Source organism: Danio rerio, chromosome 18, assembly GCF_052040795.2.
Source record: "Danio rerio strain M-AB ecotype USA chromosome 18, GRCz13ab, whole genome shotgun sequence".
NCBI classification, from domain to species: domain Eukaryota; kingdom Metazoa; phylum Chordata; class Actinopteri; order Cypriniformes; family Danionidae; genus Danio; species Danio rerio.
The window spans coordinates 2957307-2982500 of NC_141038.1; the positions used below are offsets into that span (position 1 = coordinate 2957307).

Here is a 25194-nt window from a genome sequence, read left to right on the forward strand (position 1 = left end):
GGCGAATATATATTATACACAGTTGAAGTGAGAATTATTAGCCCCCTTGAATTATTAGACCGCTTGTTTTTTTTTTCCCCAATTTCTGTTTGACGGAGAGAAGATTTTTTTCAACACATTTTTAAGCATAATAGTTTTAACAACTCATCTCTAATAACTGATTTATTTTATCTTTGCCATGATGACAGTAAATAATATTTTACTGGATATTTTTCAAGTCACTTCTGTACAGCTAAAAGTGACATTTAAAGGCTTAACAAGGTTAATTAGGTTAGCTAGGCAGGTTAGGGTAATTAGGCAAGTTATTGTATAACGATGGTTTGTTCTGATGATTATTGAGAAAAAAATATAGCTTAAAGGGGCTAATAGATTTGTCCCTAAAATTGTGTTTAAAAAATTTAAAACTGCTTTTATTGTAAAATAAACTGTATTTTATTGTGAAATAAAACAAATAAGACTTTTTCCTGAGTAAAAAATATTATCAGATATACTGTGAAAATTCCTTTGCTCTGTTTAAAATCATATGGAAAATATTTTAAAAAGAAGAAAAAAATTAGAAGGGGGCTAATAATTCTGACTTTAACTGTGTGTATATATATATATATATATATATATATATATATATATATATATATATATATATATATATATATATATATATATATATATATATATATATATATGTGTGTGTGTGTGTGTGTGTGTTTTTCTCGTATTTCTGACGTTTTTCTCGTATTTCTGAATTATTGAATTATTATCTGAAATATTAATCAGGGGTTGCCACGGCGGAATGAACCGCCAACCTATCCAGCATATGTTTTTTATATATTCATTTTCTTTTTGGCTTAGTTCCTTTATAAATCAGGGGTTGCCACCACAGAATGAACCGATAACTTATCCAGCATAGGTTTTATATATATATATATATGGCAGCATGGTGGCACAGTGGGTAGCACAATTGCCTCACAGCAAGAAGGTCACTGGTTCGAGCCTCGGCTGGGTCAGTTGGCATTTCTGTATGGAGTTTGCATGTTCTCCCCATGTTGGCGTGGGTTTCCTCCTGGTGCTCCGGTTTCCAAGTCCAAAAAACATGTGGTACAGGTGAATTGAGTAAGCTAAATTTTCTGTAGTGTATGTGTGTGAATGAGTGTGTATGGAGGTTTCCCAGTGATGGGTTGCATCTGAAAGGACATCCGCTGCCTAAAACATATGCTGGATAAGTTGGTGGTTCATTCCGCTGTGGCGACCCAAGATTAATAAAGGGACTAAGCCGAAAAGAAAATGAATGAATGAATATATATTCATTTAACCATTCACCATTCACCCCTTCTAATATATTCCAGTGTCCATTACCTATTTAATTTCTCTCATATCTCATATTCAAATTAGCAATTAAAACAGGAGATGATGCATTCTCAGCTGATTATACATAGTAATGATGTTGATTTGATGTTGTGTTTCTGCAGGTTTATCCACGTTCACTCAGCAGCCGGCATCAATCATAGTAATGGAGGGATCCGTGGCCAGATTCACCTGTAAAATCACAGCCACGCCTCCACCAATCATCACCTGGGAGTTTAACAGAGTCACTTTACCATTGGCCACTGAAAGGTAAAGCTCCGCCCATGCACTGTAGAGGGGAGGGGCTTAGTGTTGGCCACTGACTTCAATGTTAATTTGATTTTAATTCTCCAGATATAAGTTGTACGCTTGTTTAACAGTTATTTGATGCTTGTATTGCATTTATTGTGGCTAGTTCACTTGTGAATGCTTAATCAGCATGTATTATTCTAAAGATTCTGTCTGATTGTTTATCTCCGGTTTCCCCCACAGTTCAAACACATAGGTGAATTGAATAAACTAAATTGGCAGTAGTGTATGAGGGTGTGTTTATAAGTGTGTTTGGGTGTTTCCCAATACTGGGTTGCGGCTGAAAGGGCATCCACTGCGTAGAACATTGGCTGGCATAGTTGGTGGTTCATTCCGCTGTGGCAACCTCTGAAATAGAAACTTAGCTTAAGGAAAATGAATGAATGAATACATTAAACTGTTTGTCAGTTGATTAATAATGATGTTTATTAATCCTTATCTAGAATCACAGTGCTGCCCAGTGGCGTTTTACAAATTCAGGGAGTTGAACAGAGGGATGCTGGGAGTTACAGATGTGTGGCAGCTAATATTGTCAGCCGACGGAGAAGCGCCGAGGCCACGCTAACCGTCACCCCAGGTAAAACAAACACCTAAACATGCTAATCAAACCTAATCCACAGCTGCGTCCCAAATTGCATACTTCCCTACTACATAGTGTGCTAAAAGCAGTATGCGAGCTGAGTAGTATGGCTGAATATAGTAATCGAAAAACAGTAGAATTTACAATTCCATATCACTATGCTGAATCAATTCACAGCTACAAAAATAAAGCAGTTCCGGCAGGTTTTGAATGCATTACAGCTTCATATCACTACACTGATTGATTTCAGATATTTTACAGATACAACAGATAAATGCTCGCTTCTGATTGGCTGATTAGCTTTCTAAAGTGAGCTGTTATTTTCATATAAACGCACAGCTAAAGTAGTTCCGGCAGATTTTGAGTGCTTTACAGCTCTGTATCACTATGCTGAATGATTTGAGTTATTTCACAGATACAACATTCAAATACTTGATTCTGATTGGCTGATCCGCATTCTAAGGTGTTTGGTTATTTTCACATAAACGCACAGTTAAAGTAGTTCCGGCAGGTTTTGAGTGCATTACAGCTTTATATCACTACACTAAATGATTTCAATTATTGCACAGCTACAACGGTCAAATACTCAATTCTGATTGGATGATGAACAATCTAAAGTGTGCCATTATTTTCACATAAATGCACAGCTAAAGTAGTTCCGGCAAGTTTTGAGCACAATACAGTTCCATGTCACTATGCTAATTGATTTGAGTTATTTCTCAGTTACAGCAGTCAAATACTTGATTCTGATTGGCTGATGACTATTCTAAAGTGTGCATTTATTTTCATATAAACACACAGCTAAAGTAGTTCCAGCAGGTTTTGGGTGCATTATGGCTCAAAATCAATATGTTGAATGATTTTAGTTATTTCACGGCTACAACAGTCAAATACTCGATTTTAATTGACTGATGAACATTCTAAAGTGTGCATTTATTTTCATATAAACACACAGCTAAAGTAGTTCCAGCAGGTTTTGAGCGCATTACAGCTCTAGATGACTGCGCTGAATGATTTCAGTTGTTTCACAGCTGCAGCAGTCAAATGCTCAATTCTAATTGGCTGATGAGTGTTCTAAAGTGTGCTGTTATTTTCATGTAAATGCACAGCCAAAGTAGTTCCGGCATATTTTAAGTGCATTACAGATTCATTTGACAACGCTAAATTATTTTAGTTATTTCACAGCAACAACAGTCAAAAATCACATCAAAACACAACAGAAGGCTTTGGATGTGATGTGTAAGAAACTAGTCCCACACACAGGAACAGTTTGAGGACAAAAACCTGACAAATGTCTGAAATACAACATCTGAAAACTGTCTTGAAGTGTTGTAACCATAGTAAAACTTTACTCCAGCATATTGAGTTATTAGAACATAATTAAACCTGAATTGTAATGCATCAACGCCATTTCAGATGTGCATCATTTTCTAACAATTCAATCTTTCATTGTCAATTGTTCCTTATTTAACCCCATATCTTCTTCTCCTCCTCCACAGCAATGTCTCCCAGAGCTCCTCAAAGGCCGCGGATCATCGCCGGTCCGCAGAATCTGACTGTGCCGGCTCACAGTACAGCTCTGCTGGAGTGCATGGCGTCTGGAAACCCTCGTCCGCTGATCTCCTGGAGCCGAGCAGACCATAAATCTATAGATGTTCACAAAACTAAAGTTCTCGGCAATGGAAACCTGATCATATCTGATGTGAATCCTCAACACGCTGGAATCTACTTCTGCCGCGCAACTACACCTGGAACCAGAAACTACACCATCGCAGCCGCTAATATAACGGTGCTAGGTACTAGAAAACATTAAATGTCCTGTGAAATTAAAGTTTTTTTAGATGGTAGTATATCAGCATCAGTCCAAAACAAACAAATAAATTCACATTTAGAAGAAATAAACATCCAAAGCTTGTGTTTTTCACCTAAATAAATCAACGACTTTTTGACCAATCAAATGCTTTCTAGTATCTGACATGCCCCGCCCCCTTCAAAATGTTTTTCATTTGCTTTTCATTTGATGCACTCGAACTCAACTACTCTCACTGGCAGAGCGGTGATAAAACAAAATGCCATTGGCTGGTTTTTAAAAAGGGGGAGGAGCTACTCTATGTCCTATAGAACACCATAGAAATGCACATTTCAAACCCCTTCATGGGACCTTTAATCTATATCTTAATACTTATTAACAGTCAACAGTCTAAAGTTTAATGTGTATTAATTGGTAAAATAAATAATAATTTAACTGTGTAATGTGTAATGTAATGTGTCTTAACTGAATAAAACTGTTACCTTAAATATAAACCAAACTAATGCAGTAAAAACTGTAATATTGCTAAAAAATTATTTATGATTCATAATAACTGATTTATATTTGAACATAATTTAAATTGTTGGAAATTATTTCTGTCATTTAAACCTGAATTTTCAGCATTATTACTCCAGTCTTTGGTGTCATACAATCTTTCAGAAATCAGTCTATTATTATAAATTATCAAACATTTATTATTTTTATTTTTTGTTAATATTAATAATGTGCTGCTCAAATTTTTATGTATTACTTTTACTTATATTTAAGGAAGGTAATAGTTTTATTTAGTTAAGACGCATTTCATTGATCAAATAAAATTGTAAATATATATATATATATATATATATATATATATATATATATATATATATATATATATACATATATACATATTTACAGATGTATGTGTGTGTATATATTTACATATGTATACGTATGTATATATATATATATATATATATATATATATATATATATATACACACACACACACACACACACACACACACATATGTATGTATGTATGTATATATATATATATATATATATATATATATATATATATATATATATATACATACACATACATATGTAAATATATATATATATATATGTGTGTATGTGTATTTTAACATTTATTTGATTAATTAGTGATGATTGTGCATCTATTGAGCTTATTCTGAAGGATCCCGTAACACTGAAGACTAGAGAAATTATGATAAAAATTCAGCTTTGAATCACATAATCAAATTGCATTTAACAATTTGTCCCAATTGTAAATTATTGATTAATTGATTAATTTTAAGATCGTAAATGTCAGTATGAAAATGTTTTTCTGTTTTTGTTTGTCCGCAGCGCCGCCATCTCTTGTGGAGTGGCCAGAGAGCGTGACTCGACCACGGGCAGGAACGGCTCGCTTTGTGTGCACGGCGGAGGGTTTTCCGACCCCTCAGATCACGTGGCTGAAGAACGGAGAACCTGTGCGCTCAAATGGACGCATCAAGATGTATAACAGGTACTGCAGTGTAAACATGCACGAGCAGAAATAAGATCGATGTTCTTACATCAAAAATAAGTATGATGTACTTAGTTTCAGAGAGTTATAAAACAATATTTGTGTGGTATTTTGAGCCTCAACGTTATTATATATACACTCTAGAGACATCAGAGACTTGTTTTACATCCCTAAAAAACTCTTAAATTATTGCCTGTCGCTGATTTGTTTGTCAGGTTTATGTGTAGTGAATGTCTACGTGCACAAATGGATGTTTCTCAGGGCTTGACTCATTTGTCTGCTGAAAACTGAGTCCTGCTGAAATATTCATCAGCTGGTTTCTTCTGTGGAACAAGAGAGAGTGAATTATTCAGCGCTCTGCTAATGGTGTTTGAGCTGATTTTCTCTTTGATTTTCCTCTCGATTGTTTTCCTGTCTGCCTTTGTTATGGGCTCCTGAAAGCAGAAAGGGAGGGGCGAGACATTTAGGCTACTGCTATCGATTGGCTCATTTTAACATAAACACGCTCCTGTTAAACAAGCATGTCTTGGTTTATTCTACTTTTCCGCTTAGTTCCTTATTTATCAGGGGTCGCCACAGTGGAATGAACCGCCAACTATTCCAGCATATGTTCTACACAGCGGATGCCCTTCCAGTGGCAACCCATTACTGGGAAACACCCATACACTCTCACTCACACACACACATACACTATGGCCAATTTACAGTAGTTTATTCAACTCGCCTATAGCACATGTGTTTGGACTGTAGAGCACCCAGAGGTTTCAGGAATGACAAACTGGCCCAGCCAGGATTCGAACCAGCAACCTTTTCGCTGTGAGACAACAGTGCTAACCACTGAGCCACCGTGCCACCATGTTCCAACATATTTATTTACAATTTTACATCGTATTAGATCAAATTTATTATTTATTTACTTCACATTTTTACATTGTGTGAAGGAAATTAAACACTTTTCAAAATAAATTTTAATAGTAGAATGAATTTAATAGCATAATGTAACTAAGAACATATAATAATATAATTAAATAATATGTTATTATGGGAAATGAATTTGCCCTCCAAAAATCAATACAGTAATGAGAATTTTGTAACATTTGTAAATCGGATGCACACTAATATCTAATAATAAGCAGCACATTAGTAGTTTATTGAGCTAAAAGTCTTCCGCAGATTCCGTCTGGCCCTGGTTTATAGTTTGTTAATAACATAAATTGCGCATTAAAATAAAGCGTGACCATATGTTTTTCATGTTTTGTAATGATAATGTTTTAAAGAGGAGTATGCTTGTTTTCCAAGCTCATGGGTGGGTTTCTTCCGGGTGCTCTGGCTTCCCCCACAGTCCAAAGACATGTGGTACAGGTCAATTGGGTTAGATAAATTGTCTGTAGTGTATGAGTGTGAATGAGTGTGTATGGATGTTTCCCAGAGATAGGAAGGGCATCCGCTGCGTAAAGCATATGCTGGATAAGTTGCCGGTTCATTCCGCTGTGGAGACCCCAGATTAATAAAGGGACTAGGCTGAAAAGAAAATGAATGAATGTTTTAAAGAGTACAAAAAGCTCTTGCTGTGTGTTTTGGCAGTTAACTGGTGACAATATATGCAAATGAGTAGTTTGTTGTGCTCAAAGTACTGGTTAATAGTTTGTTAAAAACACAAATTGTGCATTAAATAAGTGTTTTTGCATTATATGTTTTTGCTATTTTGTAATGATAATGTTATGAAGCATGTATTAAAAGCCTTCTCTGTGTGTTTTGGCAGTAAACTGGTGATTAACCAAATCATCCCAGAAGACGACGGCATCTATCAGTGTGAGGCGGAGAACATTCAGGGTTCAGTTCTGGCTATGGCTCGTCTGATCGTGGTGATGTCTGATAATCGACCCAGCGCTCCCCGAAACATCCGTGCTGACACCGTGTCCAGCTCCGCCATCCTGCTCGCCTGGGACAGACCCGCGTACAACTCTGAGAAAGTCATTGCTTATTCTGTGCACTACATGAAGGCGGAAGGTGAGGGTTTCATTTATTAACATTAAAACACATGCATCACTAATGCTGATGATATACAGGGCAGCGTTTTGAGCAATGTTGCCCTCGCAACTTAGGGAAATGACGCAGTAAATGGGCAACCAGGTCAGACACGGGGCATCTTATTAGGGCTGTGGGTTAAAGATGCAATATTGCTGCCCTTTTTTAATAGACAGTAATCAAATATCTAACCTGCAACATTGCCGTGTGTATCATTTGCATTTAAGAGCTTCATTTGGACAGCTTTAAATCATGATTTTCCCAAGATTTAGATTTATTTTAATGGAACAGAACAGAATAGTAGATAATAGAATAGTTTCCTTATTTTAATATGACAAATAAAAAAAAAATAGAGTATTTTATTATATTATAGCAATGAGGATTCAGAATATGGTGGCAATGCAAAAAAATAATTACTTATGCAAAAAAAACTATTTGTATTTTTATTTAATTATATGTTTTTATTTGTAATTTTTTATTTATTTATTTATTTATTTTGTTTTATTTTATTAGATTAAAAAAATACATTTTTTGTTTTATTTTATTATTTTAATTTTAATTTAATTCATGTTTTGTTTTGTTTCATTTTATTATATTTTATATAAAATTATATTTTATTATATTTTTTATTATATTTATTTATTTTTTTTATATTATATTTTATTTTATTTTATCTTATTTTATTTAAATTTTATTGTGTTTTATTTTTAATTTTATATTATATTATATATTTTTATTTAATTTATTGTGATTTTATTAGATTTTTATTGTTATTTAATTTTTTTATTAAATTTTATTAATTTAATTTAATTACACTTATTTTAATTACATTTTATGTTATTACATAACATCACATTACATTACATTACAACAGACACACATAGCCAGCTCTGTTGTTCTCACCATTCTCATCATTCTTGGATCTGATTTGCTTTAAAATAAAATAAAATAAAATAAAATAAAATAAAATAAAATAAAATAAAATAAAATAAAATAAAATAAAATAAAATAAAATAAAATAAAATAAAATAAAACAAAACAAAAAATAAAATAAAATAAAATAAAATAAAAAAATATTTTCTATGTTATTATATAAACTATAGAAAATTAATAAGCACATTTTCCCACAAAATCAAAACCGTAATCAGTATTTTGTATTAAAGTTTTCTTGGTTTTATGGATATTTATGACAATTTATTGATCCTAATTATAGAATTTTAAGTACATACAGTTGAAGTTCTGTGAATTTTTTTCTTTTTCAAATATTTCCCAAATGATGTTAAACAGATTCAGGAATTTTTTACAGTATTTGCTATATATTTTTTTCTTCTAGAGAAAGTCTGATTTGTTTTATTTTGGCTAGAAAAAAAACATTTCTTAATTTTTATAAAAGCATTTTAAGGTGAAATTATTAGCCCTCTTAAGCAATATTTGTTTTGGATTGTCTACAGAATAGACCACTGTTAAACAATGACTTGTCTAATTACCCTAACTTTACCCTAATTAACCTAGTTAAGCTTTTAAATGTCACTTTAAGCTGAATACTAGCGTCTAGTCAAATATGACTTACTGTCATCATGGCAAAGAGAAATTAATTCAGTTATTAGAATTGAGTTATTAAAACTATTATGATTAGAAATGTGTTAAAAAAAATCTCTCCGTTAAACAGAAATGGGGGAACAAAATATACAGGAGGGCTAATAATTCTGATTTCAGCTGTATGTATTTATATAAACATATGTTTGCGAATTAAATCCATTGACAGTCTGTTAGCTTTAGAGAGCGACGTCCAAATAAAACACCTGCCAGCCTGTGAGCAGATAAGAAGAGAAAAACAATGAGACGTCCGAGTGTCAAAAATCTTCATTCAGGATGTTTTTGCACTTGGACTTCCAGAATTCCAGGCCATTTATTGTCAGAAGAGAATAGCTGTGGTTAATGAATACCTCCGCATCTGCTCTGGAGGGCAAAAAGCATCGGAAGTGGTGTGGAAAGGGGTGCAAAAAAGAGGGCTAATTATCGCCAGTGTTGGAGTGTCTTAATCTAGCGCTGAAGAGGCTTTGTGTGTTTTTCTCGATGCGTCAGAGTCAGAGTCCTCTATTCAGCGCCGGAAACAAGGCCTTTTCTGTTGACGCTTGGAGTATCTTGTTTATTGGGTCAGAAATTGAGTGCTGGAGAGCATTTCTTTTATTTGAGCATCTAAACGTGGGCTCATTAAAGTGTTATCAGGTGCGCTGGAACGGTGGGAAAACCAGCAGGTGGAATTTGCCATTAGCTGCATTGATAATAAGCAGTTTAAAGAAAGAAAAGGTTGCGCTGATTGAGTTGACGTGCTTCTTTTTTATGTTGACCAATGGGTTTTGTGTAGATGCCCAGGATCGGAGTTAAAAACCTCTTGCATATATAATGCTTGGATTGGAAAAAGGGTGGGAGCTGAATGAAATGCACATTGAACAAATTATGTATGCATTGCAGCTTTAACACTTTAATAACAAGGAAAATTGTTATGATCAATGTCGCTCCTTGCTTTATCCACTTTATCCATCTCGTTATTTTTCCTTATTTTTCTTTCATCTTTTTTTTTTGTTTAATTTTTTGTCTTTTCTTTTTCTCATTTTTTCTTTTGTTTCTTTTTTCTTTTGTCCTAAGAAAGTTTTTACTGCGTGCTTTTACAGCTTTTCTTTCCTTTTCTTTTCTTTTCTTCTTTTTAATTTTTGTTTCAGCTTTCTTTTCTTTCGTTTTTTATTTTAATTTATTTGTTTTTCTTTTATTTGTTTTATTTTTTATGTCCTAAGTATGTTTTTTCTACATCCTTTCTGCTAAGTTATATATGCTTAATTTTGTTCTTTCAAAAAAGTTATTTTCATTTTTATCTTTTTCTTTATTTTATTTTTATTTTTCTTTATTTTCTTTTTTAATATTTTCAGATTTTTTGCTTTATTTTATAGAATTTTTTTAATTTCTAAAACATTTCAGATTTCTTTCTTTATTTTTTCCCTTTTTTTCTATGTACTAAGGATGTCTTTGTTTTCTACATGCATTTACAACTATTTTTTTCTTTTCTTTTTTTACTTTACATTGTTTTCTTTTTCTCTTCTTTTCTTTTCTCTTTTCTTTTTTTCTGTGTCCTATGGATGTTTTTTCTAAATGCTTTTCTGCTGACTTCTGTGCTTCATTTTTCTTTTTCTTTCCATTTTTCTTTTTTAAATTTAATTTTATTTTGTCTTTCTTTTCTTTTTTTCTTTTTTCAGATTTGTTTTTTTCCTTTTTCTTCATTTCTTTTTTCTTTTGAATTTTTTCAGATTTTTATCTTTATTTTTAATTTTTTCCCATTTTCCTAAGTACTAATGATGTTTTTTTCTATATGCCTTTCTGCTTTTCTTTTTTCCTTCTTTCTTTTTTTTTAATTTTCAGAATTTTCTTTATTTTTTTTTAAATATTTTTCTTTCCTTTTTTCTTTTGTCCTAAATTAGATTTTATTTTCTACATACTTTTACATCTAGTCTTTACTTTTCTGTCCTTTTTAAACATATTGCCCTTGTTTTTATACCAAATAAAAAAAAATTAAGAAACTAAATTTCTATGATTGCGTCACAGTGGTGCAGTGAGTAGCACGATGGCCTCACAGCAAGAAGGTCACTGGTTCATGCCTCGGCTGGGTCAGTTTGCATTTCTGTGTGAAGTTTGCATGTTCTCCTCATGTTAGTGTGGGTTTCCACCGGGTGCTCCGGTTTCCCCCCACAGTCCAAACACATGCGCTATAGGGGAATTGGGTAAGCTAAATTGTCTGTAGTGTATGTGTGTGAATGAGTGTGTATGGGTGTTTCCTTGTGATGGGTTGCAGCTAGTAGCACATGCGCTACATAAAACATGTGCTGGATAAGTTGGCGGTTCATTCCGCTGTGGCGACCTCAAAAGAATAAAGCGACTAAGCCGAAAAGAAAATGAATGAATGAATGATAATTTTCTATGAAGATGCATTCTATGAATGCAAAAATAAAAAGCTGACCATAATGATCAAACTATAATAAGTTTGTCACATTTTTTGTGCATTATTAGTTTGAATTTAAGCATGAAGTTTATTTATATCAGAAATTTGTTGAATTTAATGCATGCATTTTATCATCCATGCATTCCCTTAAAATCAAGCACATGGCCATGGCATTGCAAGCATTAATGTTCCTCTATGTCTATCAACAGCAGCCAAATTCGCATAGCTTTCCATTGATGGTGAAACATTTAAGCTTGTCATGTCTCAACAGGTCTAAATAACGAAGAGTACCAGATTGTAATCGGTAACGATACCACCCGCTACATCATTGATGACCTGGAGGCCGGGAGGAACTACACTTTCTACATCGTGGCGTACATGCCGATGGGAGCCAGCCGCATGTCAGACCATGTCATACAGCACACACTGGAGGACGGTGAGCTCACGTTTAAAAGATTATACAGTATTTGACTGTTGTAGCTGTATAATGACTGAAATCATTCAGTGTAGTGATATGGAGCGGTAATGCGTACGAAACCTGCTGGAACTACTTTAGCTGTGTGTTTATCTGCAAATAACAGCACACCTTAGAATGCTCATCAGCCAATCAGAATCAAGCATTCAACAGCCACATAGTATTAATATTCTTCAGGAAGTTTTATTGTTGTTTTCTGTCTCTGTTTCAGTGCCCCTGCGTGCCCCTGAGCTGAGCCTGACGAGCCGCAGTCCCTCTGATATTCAGGTGTCGTGGCAGCCTCTGTCTCATAAGCTAAGCCGTGGCCGTGTGTCTGCGTATCGCCTCTCCTACAGGACCAGCTCAGACGGGACGCTGACACAGCTGGAGCTCTCGGCACACAAAACCCATCAGCTGCTGGAGGGTCTGCAGCCTGACACCACATACCTGCTCCGCATCGCTGCCGCCACCGCTGTGGGCTGGGGAGAACCGTCCGCCTGGAGCTCTCACAGGACACCCAAAGCCTCCAGTACTAAAGGTGGAGCATCTGCCTGTCTCTCTGTCTGCCCATGTATCTCAAATGGCACACTAGCAACAGCTCCTCTGCTTCTCCATTAGTTCCTCCCCTTCATTATTAGCTCCACCCTTTCATAATTAGCCACTCCCCTTCAGCATCAGCCCCTCCACATCATCATAAGCTCCTCCTCTTGACCATCAACTCCTCCCCTTCATCATAAGCCCCGCCGCATCACAATCAGCTTTTTCTTTTCTTCATCAGCCCCTCTTCGTAATTAGCTCCTCCCCCTTCTCCATTAGCCCCTTCCCTTCATCGGCAGCTCCTCCCCTTTGCAGTCAGCTCATCCTCTTTGTCATAAGCCCCATCTCTTCTCCATCATCTCCTCCCCTTCATAAGCAGCCCCTCTCCTTCATCACCATACCTCCCCTTCATCATTAGCTCCTCCCCCTTCTCAATTTGCTCCTCCCCTTAATTAGCAGGTCCTTCCTTCACTATCAGCTTCTCCTCTTTGTCATAAGCCTCTCCCCTTCTCCATCAGCTCTTCCCTTTCACCATCAGCTCCTCTCCTATCATTAGCACTCTCCTTCATAATTAGCTCCTCCCCCCTCTCCATTAGCTCCTCTCCATCATAAGCTTCTCCCCTTCTCCATTAGCTCCTCCCCATCAACATCAGCTCCTCCTCTTCGTCATAAGCCTCTCCCCTTCACCTTATGCCCCTCTTCTTTACTATAAGCCCCTCCTTTTCATCAGCAGCTTCTCCCTTTTTTGATAGCCCCTCCCCTTCACCATCAGTCACCCTTTGTCATAAGCTCCTCCCCTTCTCCAATAGCTCATCTCTTTTACCATGAGCTCCTCCCCTTCAGCAGCAGCTTCGACTGCCCCTCTCCTTCAGTAATAGGTCCTACACTTCATCATCCGCCCCTCCCCATTGTCATAAGCCCCTCCCCTTCAGCATTAGCTCCTCCCCTTACCATCAGTTCCACCCCTTTGTCATAGCTCCTCCTCTTTTTCCATTAGCTCCTCTCCTTCACCATGAGCTCCTCCCCTTCACCATCAGCTTCTCCTCTTCGTCAGCAGCTCCTCCCCTTTTTGATAGCTCCTCCCCTCTATTCGCAGCTTCTACTTTTTTAATAGCCCCTCCCCTTTCCATTAGCTCCTCTACTACTCCTCTTCGTCATATGATGCTGCTTCTCCCTTTGGTTTACATCTACCTCTTTACCAACAGCTCCTCCCCTTTTATCTATCTATCTATCTATCTATCTATCTATCTATCTACCCATCCATCCATCCACCCACCCACTTACCCACCCATCCATCCATCCATACATCCACACACCCATCAATCCATCCACCAACCCACCCATCCATCCATTCACCCATCCATTCACCCATCCATCCATCCACCCATTCATCCATCCATCCATCCACCAATCCATCCGTCCATCCATCCGTCCATCCATCCATCCGTCCATCCACCCATCCGTCCATCCACCCATCTGTCCATCCACCCACCCATCTATCCCCCACATCCATCCATCCACTCATCCATCCATCCATCCATCCACCCATCCATCCACCCATCCATCCATCCACCCATCCATCCATCCATCCATCCATCCATCCACCCATCCACCATCCACCCACCCATCCACCCATCCATCCATCCATCCATCCACCAATCCATCCGTCCATCCATCCATCCGTCCATCCATCCGTCCATCCACCCATCCGTCCATCCACCCATCTGTCCACCCATCCACCCACTCATCCATCCCCCCCATCCATCCATTCACTCATCCATCCATCCATCCATCCATCCATCCACCCATCCATCCACCCATCCATCCATCCATCCATCCACCCACCCACCCATCCACCATCCATCCACCCATCCACCCATCCATCCATCCATCCATCCATCCATCCGTCCATCCATACATCTGTCATTTTATCCACCATTATATTATTCAGTCAGTCATTCTCTCTCATTCTGTCTATCTTCCTATCCCTCTATCATTCTCTCAATCATTTGTTCATTCCTTCATTTATTCGTTCATTATGTCTATTCATTACTTCTACTGACCAATCAGTCATTTGTTTGTTCACCTAATTACATGCTTTATTTTTAACTCAGTCTCTCTTGTTATCTAATATACAGATGCACTGGTAATGATTTAGAGGGGTAGTTCACCCAAAAATGAAAGTTCTGTCACCATTTACTCACCCTTTACTTGATTCAAACCTTTATGAGTTTGTTGTTCTTATTCTCCTGAACACAAAAGTAGATATTTAGAAAAATGCTGCAAACCTCTAACCTTTGATTCCCAAAATAGTAGTATTTTTCCTACTATGGAAGTCACAGGTTTTCAGCTTTCTTCAAAATATCAACTCAGTGTTTGAAACCACTCGAAGGTGAGTAAATAGCGTGTAAATGAACTACCCCTTTAATTGAGTCATTTACAGATTAATATTTTGCTTTCTGCTCAAAACCTGCGGCAGACTCCATTCTTGAACCTATTCTTGTTCTCTCTTCTTGGCTTTGGGCTGATAATCTTGTTAAGGCATTGCATTTGTTCCCTCATGGCCTTTGACCCTCCTTCTCATCCACATTGGAAAGGTTTTAGTCACGGGTTATAAAGCGAGAGCCTCCACAGATCTGCCATTTTCAGAGTCCCACCGTAAACTTCAGCCCACATATCAGACTCTGTCAGGCCATCGCCGGTGATCTACAGGAATCTACTCTGTTAGATTACTGTGGCTAAATTTAACACCTATACATGCGGGAAACTCTGCGGGAGTGAGTTTAATTAAGCTTGGATTGATTTAACTTGTTCCTGTGAGGTCCGTCTCGTCGGGTCTCGGGAGATTCATAGCCGCAGTTGTGGCCGGTAAATCTTGAAGATTTGTTCTGCTGAGGTTACAGGCTGGTGGCGTCTCTCTACTTTGAAATTTGTGATGTTTCGTTCTTGCTGTCAGAGAATTGAACCCTACACATTTAACTGTGGTGCAAAATTACTGTTTTGTAGTGTGGGAAAACCCATTTTATTTCAAATTTCTTTTATTAGGTTTTTACATGGAATATCAACCATAACAGTCATTTTATAATTATCCATCCATGTTAGTGTTTACCCTACCCCAACCCCAGTTGAACATTTCCCTCCCTCAACAGCCTCTGACTTCTCATTAAGAAAAAAGCAAAGCAAAACATAAAAATAAAATAATAATAATGATAAATAAAATTAATAATTAACCATAATGATAAAAAGGTAAAAAAAAAAAATTAACAAAGATAAATAACTAAATAAGATGAAAATAAATAATAAATATGTTTTTATTCCTATGTTATTGCTCAGTTTCAGAATCAAGAGAGTTTGCTAGTAGTTAATCTAAAAAGGGGCGCCACAACTTGTCAAAGGTCTTTAAAGGGTCACGAAACACCAAAACACATTTGTTTGAGCTGTTGACAGTCGTATATGTGTCCCACACTGCTAAAAACACTATTAGGACACCTATATTTCACTAAAAAGTGTAAATTGGTTGTTTTTGCGTTATTTCAAGCAAATTCGTACTTCCTGTTTGAAACTAATTTTTGAAGCTGCGTCACGGCCATGACATAATAGCGTGTATTCCAGCGTGCAGACTGGACGTCTGTGCCAGAGTGAGTCTTATTACGTCTTACAGTGTGTTGCATTAATGCATGAGTAAGGCTTGGTTCAAACCAATCAGCGCGCTCTATTGTGCAACTTCATTAATATTCATTACTGTGTTTACACGACATAGACGCCACGTTGTGTTGGCAAAACAAGCGTGAAGTGTTGCTTTTATAGTTTGCTGCAGTTAAGTTTCGTTTTCATTTTCTCTCTGTGAGAGCTCAGACTCACATGTGGATTAACAGTGTACGCGACACTCGACAACAATAATTTACGTGTCTAAGGAGGAACATTGTTTACCTGAGAGCTGTTCTCATCTGCAAACGCTGAGATCTGGAATCGCTTGTAGTATTCTCTTCATAAAGACGCGGCTCTAGTTGATGGTGATTGTCCTGTCTCTACAGATTTGGTAAGTGAGCGACCAGTGCTCTTTGTTTATTCAGTTTGTTCGTATCGAACTAAGTTAACTATTGCACCGTAACATGTTAACACCCAAATAACCAAACACAACCAAACTTTAACCTTGTGTGAGGTTTTTAACCGCATTTAGTGACCGGAATAACACACGCGGCTTTCTGACACTACCTGCCGTGTGCATCTAAGTTTCCGGGAAATGCTGAGGTTTTTTTCTCTCATTCGCCGTGCGGTATCAAACATTGCATGAAAAATACACGCTTAGAGCAGCGCCTCGAATCAAATATCTCGTTTGTCGCGAGGGGCATGAATGAATTCCCTGAATGAAAGAGCCAAACTGCAGTTAAAGTCCACCATTTAATAATTTGGCAAATAATTCCACTACAGATGTCCATGTAGGTTAAACACCATCTCTTTCTCCTGTGTGTGAGTATTTTGACTGAAACTCGCGCGTGCCCAAATAGACACTCCCACACCCTCCCACTTTAGTTCCTCCGACACTCCCCCCTAAACAGAGCTGGACACGCCCACTTTTCTGACTTTTTCCAAAGTAGAGGTGTGAAGACACCCTGCTGAAACGAGGGGGTTTCATGGCCCTTTAAAGAACCAGTAAGTGATTGTCTAATCTTTTCCAATTTAATACAAGTAAACACTTCTTTTATCCATGCATCAAAAGATGGTGGAGTGACATGTTTCCACTTTAAAAGAATGAGACGTCTCGCTATTAAAGTAGTAAAAGCTAAAGCCTTTTGGACCATTACTGAAAGGTTGGCATCTACTGCCAACCCAAAAATGGCCAAAAGTGGATTTGTATCCAGATCTATGCCGAATGCATCTTTTAAAGTTTTAAATATTTTAGTCCAATAAACAAATAATTTGGGGCATTCCCACAACATATGGATGAGATCCGCTGGTGATTGTTTGCACCTATTACATGCATCGCTGACAGAAGGGTATATTTTAGCAAGTCTAGCATTAGTGTAGTAAACCCTGTGTAGGATCTTACATTGTATAAGCCCATGTCTTGCAGGGGAAACCCCATTTTAAGGCCAATTTGACATGCATTCCCTCTCTTAAAGGGCACATGGTTTACCCCTTTTTTATGATTTAATATTAATATTATGGTTGTTCTGAGCGTGCCAGTTTAGGTTCCGTTCAAAACACAGTTCAGATTTTTTTATTATAATGTGTTCACATGTGTTATTTTGGGGGTGTGTACACAGGTCGCTGTTTTAGGGGTGTGTTGCTTCACATGAAAATAAGTTTCGACATCCTGCCCAATGTAAGAAGGGGGCGGAGCCAAGAGCTTTCCCGCTCTGTGTTTGGCGACAGACAGGCAGACAGAGGGCCTACTCACACTATGCTATCCGTAATGTGCCCAGACACTTTTCCCGGATCGTTTGAGAAGTGTGAGTGCGCTGAATCGGGCTCAGGTACGGTTCACTTGGCCAGCCCTGGCCCGGTTGGAAGAGGTTGGCCTGAGCGCGGTTCACTTGGTGAAGAGCGGTATGCTTGTGTGTATGAGTGCAAAACGCGCCAAAGCCTGAAACTGAAAGCGAGACGTGACTTTTAAGGGACTGTTTCATATGGATTTATATTAATCAATCTTACTGTTCAATGAACGCAAACTGCTGTAGCTTATTAAATACGTAAACTCCTCACTGCACGACAGCTGTACCTTCAGCAGACCTCATCATTCCTGCAGCACGAGGGCTTTATAACTGTTTATGAGCGCCAAAAGTGATCTGTTGGGCGAAATATCTGACTGCGTGTCGCCGCATCCCTAAGGACTGTTTGGCAAAATATTTGACTGCATGTCACTGCATAACAAACGATTAAAACGATATAACTAGAGAAATCTCCACTGTACTGAGCGAGAGCGCTTACTGAACAGCGCAGCATCGATGACGTAAGCATGCCCAGGCCCGATTGTAGTGTGAGTTCGGGCCATCGGGGGAGACAGGAGTGGGTATAAGCATGCTTTGGCCCGGCTTGAGGCAACTGTACATACTTAGTGTGAGTACGGCCAGAGAGAAGCAACATGAGTAGATTCAAAAGACCAAACTCGGGAATATGTTGTTAGATAAAGACAACAAGATGAATTAAACATCACGTTTAGCAAATAAAGTGAGATTAGATCCAGCGGGAGATCCTTGATGAACACTCCGACTAGCACAGCTCTCATCTAGATAGATAGGCTGCAGCGCTTGTCAGAATGTGTGTGGTCACGTGATGTGCGTTTCAGCGTTTTGGTGTAGATGGAGAGCTGTTCAGAAACGCTGGGTGAAACGCTAGTGTGGACGCAAATCGTTTTCATCCTAAAACGCCGTTTTAAATCTAAAACACACTATCGTAAACAGGCCTGAGAGTTCAGAGCTGTTTGGAAACAAGGCGGGAACGCTTCAAACTTCAAAAAATATATATATTTGATTTTGTTCAAATTAAGGCAAGGTTCCCGAAACCACATCTATTTATTACATAATTGCCACGGGGAGTTCAGAGCTGTTTGACAATAACAGTCAGGGCCGGCGTGTCCATAGAGGCGACCTAGGCGGCCACCTAGGGCGGCAGTATAGAGTGGGGGGGCGTCTGCGACACCTCCCTTACCACCTGCGTCCTCAGTTATGTCCGCGACACCTCCCCTGCGTCCTCAGATATATTCGCGCATAGACGATAGAATAGAGAGGGCAGCGTCAGCGACACCTCCATCAGCACCCGCGTGTCCTTAGTTATATTCGCGCATAGGGCAGCAGAATAAAGAGCGCAGTGTCCGCGACACCTCCCTCCCTCAGCACCCGCGCGTCCTCAGTTATATCCACCATAGGGCGGCAGAATAGAGAGGGCGGTGTCCGCCAGTCCGCGACACCTTCCTCCCTCCCTATCCGTGCATAGAGCGCCGGAAAAGAGGTCCGCGACACCTCACTTCATTTTCATAACCGGTCACTTTCGTTTTCACATTGGGGTTGAGGGTGGCGTGATCGTCCTCTGCCTAGAGCGGCAGTTCAGCTTGCTCCGGCCCTGATAACAGTGAAATTTTTAAACTCTCCAAAACATGTTTTGGTCTGATTATATAAAAAAGGCAGCACGGTGGCCAGGTTCAAGCCTCAGATGGGTCAGTTGACATTTCTGTGTGGAGTTTGCATGTTCTCACCATGGTGGCAGGGGTTTCCTTCGGGTGCTCCGGTTTCTCCCACAGTCCAAACACAAGTGGTTTAGGTGAACTGGAATTGCAGCTGGAAGGGCATTTGCTGCGTGAAACATATGCTGGAAAAGTTGATGGTTCATTCCGCTGTGGTGACCCCTAATTACTAAAGGGACTAAGCCGAAAATATGTGAATAAATGAATATAAAAAATAGGTGTGGTCTTAAAGCCACAATTTTTTCATTACATAATCGCCATTGACCAATGAGAAATCAGACATGCTTACTGACTAGACTGAACTGTTCTGTAAAGTTTTGAACTCCCTAAGAAATGTTTAGGCCTGGATTCATTGAAAAGGAGGCGAGGTCTCAAAGCCACTCCTATATATTTCATAACCACCATTGACCAATGACAGTTCAGAAGTGCTTGCCAGCCAAATCGAACATTTTTCATAAACTCCCCCCAAAAATATTATGTCTCTTTAATTAGTATCATTGTACATTTATTTGGCATTAGGGGTTGTATTTGTGATCGTATATTAATGTGACCTTGTATTTCTGATGGTCAGTGTGTGTTTCTCCTGCAGTGCCCTTGGCGCCGGAGCTCCAGCTGGAGTCTCTGAACTGCACGACAGTCACCCTGCGCTGGCATCTTCCCGCGGGCAGCAGCTCTGGACTGCAGGGCTTCAAACTCTCCTACCATGAAGAGGGTCAGCCGGAGGCAGCGCAGGCCCAGATTCCTCCACACCACCGCCAGCACACCATCGGAGGCCTGGGTGAGTGAGAGCGACCTTTAAAACTGCCTTACAGCCTAAATAGTGCCTCTTATTTGCTCATTTTTAAAGTCAACATGAACCAGAAGCTTTTTTGTATTGTGAAGCCGTTTGTAAAGAAATGGAGTATTAAAGGAGAAAACAGTGGGCGTGGCTTGTTATTTTTATCTGCGAGCTGATTGGATGTAGTGAAGTAGATGTTTCATTCAGAAGTATCGGGAAAAGGGTTTGGGGAGAGTTATTACAACCTAACAGACTCCTCCTCCTCACCATTTATGTTTGTTGACTGACAGCTGGAGGGGCGTGGTCAAGTATGTTAGCCACACCCAATATTTTAGACAGGCCTAATCTCACAATTGAACTGAAAACAAACAGGAAGGGCATTTGCACATTCCAATTAAAGATTATAAAGGCAAACTATTGTTGTTGTCTTAATGACATGCACAGATGAATTATTCAGCACAAAACTAGCAATGGGAGCTAACAAAAATAATATGTTAGATTTGATTTTATGTGTTCTTCAAACAACACAAGATTTCTTTAGGACAACTAATTGTTTTATGTTCATCAAAATGTCATTAAAGATCATGCAAAAATCGCAAAATGTCATCGAAAATCATGCAAAAACAACAAAATGTCATCAAAGATCATGCAAAAACAACAAAATGTCATCAAAGATCATGCAAAAACAGCAAAATGTCATCAAAGATCATGCAAAAACAGCAAAATGTCATAAAAAATCATGCAAAAACAGCGAAATGTCATAAAAAATCATGCAAAAACAGCGAAATGTCATCAAAGATCATGCCAAAACAGTAAAATGTCATCAAAAATTAAGAAAAACCTCAAAATGCCGTTAAAAAATTATGCAAAAACAGCGAAATGTGATCAAAGATCATGCAAAAACAGTGAAATGTCATAAAGAATCATGCAAAAACAGCAAAACGTCATCAAAGATCATGCCAAAACAGTAAAATGTCATCAAAAATTGAGAAAAACCTCAAAAATGCGGTAAAAAATTATGCAAAAACAGCGAAATTTCATCAAAAATCATGCACACCTCAAAATGTCATCAAAACCATTCAAAAACATCAAAACGTCATCAAAGATCATGCAAAAACGGCTAAATGTCTTTAAAAACCATGCAAAAACAGCTAAATGTCATCAAAGATCATGCAAAACCTCAAAATGTCATCAAAAATCATGCAACAACAGCGAAATGTCATCAAAAAACATCAAAATGTCATCAAAAATCATGCAACAACACCGAAATGTCATCAAGAATTGTGCATAAACAGTGAAATGTCATAAAAAATCATGCAAAAACCTCAATGTCATTAAATATCATGCGAAACATCAAAATGTCATCAAAAATCATGCAAAAAAACTAAATGTCATAACAAATCATGCAATAACCTCAAAGGGAGTGTAAGTTGTGTAATGCATAAATAATACCGCTGTTAGTGTAGTTATTCAATGTAAACAATGATTATTATCTATGCTAATTCTTATTTAATTTCAGTTTCCATTTCATTTTAGTTTTTCGTTTATTGTGTAGATTTTAGGGAAATAACTCTCTAACCAAGAGACAGTCGCACTGACTCTGTGCATATTATCAATTGGTTACAGAGGGAGTGTAAGTTGTGTAAACGCTGTACATGGTGACCTAAATTGAGGCTGCAGGGTTTGAAACTGTGATAGATGGGTGTTTATTGAGAATGGGTTTGCCACCAACAAAAGCACTGCATTGTCTTTCTGAAAGTAGATTTGTGGCTCTTCTTCCCTCTAAACTCTCAATGACCACACACCCCTCCCCCTCTGACCTTTGACCTCTGACCCTGCCAGTGCCGACCAGTGTGCTGTCCTTCCCATGAGTCTCTGGAGGAGGGCGTTGCAAGTTTTTTTGGTCTGTTCGCCCTTTTTTGCCCCTAAAGGTCATTCTCATTTTGGGCCTGCAGTCAGCGGTGGTCATGAATGCCGTCCCATAATGCTTTGCTTGACCAGTGGCCATCTGTGGCCGTAGAGAGGTCAGCCAGCTGGTCAACATCTGATATTTAAATCAGACACGGATATTTGCATATACAATACAGCATATTATTGTCATCTGCTAATTGGGATTTGGGTGGAAAAAATACAAATTAATTAATTTTATTTAAATATTTCTAAACCTATTTCTAAAACCCTAAAAATATCATGGAAAATCATGCAAAACCCATATAATGTCATCAAAAATCATGCAAAAACAGATAAATTTCATCTGAAGTCATGCATAGACAGCAAAATGTCATCAAAAATCATGCAAAAAACAAAAATTTTATCAAGAAGTCATGCAAAAATAACAAAAATGTCAAGAAAAATTCTAATAAAACATCAAACTGTCATCAAAAATAATGCAAAAACAGCTAGATTTCATCTGAAGTCATGCAAAAACAGCAAGATGACATCTATAAATCATGCAAAAACATCAAAATGTCATTAAATATCATGCAAAACAGCTACATTTCATCTAAAGTTATGCAAAACCAGCAGAATATCATCAAAAATCATGCAATAACATTAAAATGCCATCAAGTATTATGCAAAAACAGCTAAATTTCATCTAAAGTCCTGCAAAAACAGCTATATGTAATCAACAATCATGCAAAAACAGTTTAAATTCATCAATAGTCATGCAAAAACAGCAAAATGTCATCAATAATTATGATAAAACATTAAACTGTCATTAAAAATAATGCAAAAAGCTAAATTTCATTTAAAGTCATTCAAAAAACAGCTAAAAGTTATCACAAATCATGCAATAACATCAAAATGTCATCAAAAATCATGTAAAAACATCAAAATGTCATTTAAAATCTTGCAAAAACACCAAAATGTCAATTAAAATCATGCAAAAACATCAAAATGTCATTTCAAATCATGCAAAAACATCAAAATGTCATTTCAAATCATGCAAAAACATCAAAATGTCATTTTAAATCATGAAAAAACATCAAAATGTCATTTAAAATCATGAAAAAACATCAAAATGTCATTTCAAATCATGCAAAAACATCAAAATGTCATTTTAATCATGCAAAAACATCAGAAAGTCATTTAAAATCATGCAAAAACATCAAAATGTCATTTTAATCATGCAAAAACATCAGAAAGTCATTTCAAATCATGCAAAAACATCAAAATGTCATTTTAATCATGCAAAAACATCAAAATGTCATTTCAAATCATGCAAAAACATCAAAATGTCATTTTAATCATGCAAAAACATCAAAATGTAATTTTAAATTATGCAAAAACATCAAAATGTCATTTTAAATCATGAAAAAACATCAAAATGTAATTTAAAATCTTGCAAAAACATCAGAAAGTCATTTCAAATCATGCAAAAACATCAAAATGTAATTTTAAATTATGCAAAAACATCAAAATGTCATTTTAAATCATGAAAAAACATCAAAATGTAATTTAAAATCTTGCAAAAACATCAGAAAGTCATTTCAAATCATGCAAAAACATCAAAATGTCATTTTAATCATGCAAAAACCTCAAAATGTCATTTTAATCATGCAAAAACCTCAAAATGTAATTTTAATCATGCAAAAACCTCAAAATGTCATTTCAAATCATGCAAAAACATTAAAATGTCATTTCAAATCATGCAAAAACATCAAAATGTCATTTTAATCATGCAAAAACCTCAAAATGTCATTTCAAATCATGAAAAAACATCAAAATGTCATTTCAAATCATGCAAAAACATCAAAATGTCATTTCAAATCATGCAAAAACATCAAAATGTCATTTTAATCATGCAAAAACCTCAAAATGTCATTTCAAATCATGCAAAAACATTAAAATGTCATTTTAATCATGCAAAAACCTCAAAATGTAATTTAAAATTATGCAAAAACATCAGAAAGTCATTTAAAATCAGGCAAAAACATCAACAAGTCATAAAAATTGATTCAAAAACGTATTATCTTATCGTTATGCATCTTGTGTTCTGCAAATGCATCCTGTTTGCATTTTTCTATCAGAAACTGATACAAAATATGGAGGAATAAATCTGTTTTGGCAACTTCCTTTTAGGAATTGAATGATTGCATCACATCAACTGTAAATCTCAAAACTTCCTGATTTTATTTTAAATGAAAAGAAATGAGTTCCTCCTGTGGATGCATTTCATCCTGTATTTAGAGAGATGTGAAGAGCTGAACTCTATTCAGGGGTGGGGGTTTACGCTTTATCAGTCTGGGGGGTGAAAAGAGGACAAGAGTGTCGGAGAGAGAGAAAGAGGAGCTGTTTATGGTGTGTTTTATGACTGTGGGGGGACAGAATGTGGGATCCTACATCAAAGCTGCTCATACAAAGCACTGACACACACACACACACACACACACACATAGAAGTTGGTTTTGGTTTTAAAGCAAGTAAACCTGTTTACTTTCCCATGACACGTGATGCAAGCTTTACATTTCTGCTCTGCAACCCTCCGTAGTGTTTCAGTGTAACTTTAGTTTGTGTGGTAAAAGATGTCGGGTTACATGGTGTTTCTTCCCTCAGCCGTGTGTCCTTTCTAATATTCAGTGCTGCGTGAGGGTCTCAGGGCGACCGCTTTTAATGCTCACCCTTTAATTAAACCAGGCTCGTTTGTTTAGCTCTGCTTTAATATC

General features: G+C 37.2%; 1 protein-coding gene across 1 annotated transcript in view; it reads left to right on the top strand.

Moving 5' to 3' along the window:
* prtga (protogenin homolog a (Gallus gallus)) overlaps positions 1–25194 on the top strand; it is a 75516-nt gene that overhangs the window by 25487 nt on the left and 24835 nt on the right. The window contains 8 exon segments of the mRNA NM_001045030.1: positions 1467–1611; positions 2094–2227; positions 3730–4026; positions 5397–5556; positions 7319–7566; positions 11847–12011; positions 12262–12567; positions 20339–20527. Of these exon segments, the coding sequence (NP_001038495.1) occupies positions 1467–1611; positions 2094–2227; positions 3730–4026; positions 5397–5556; positions 7319–7566; positions 11847–12011; positions 12262–12567; positions 20339–20527 (1644 nt within the window).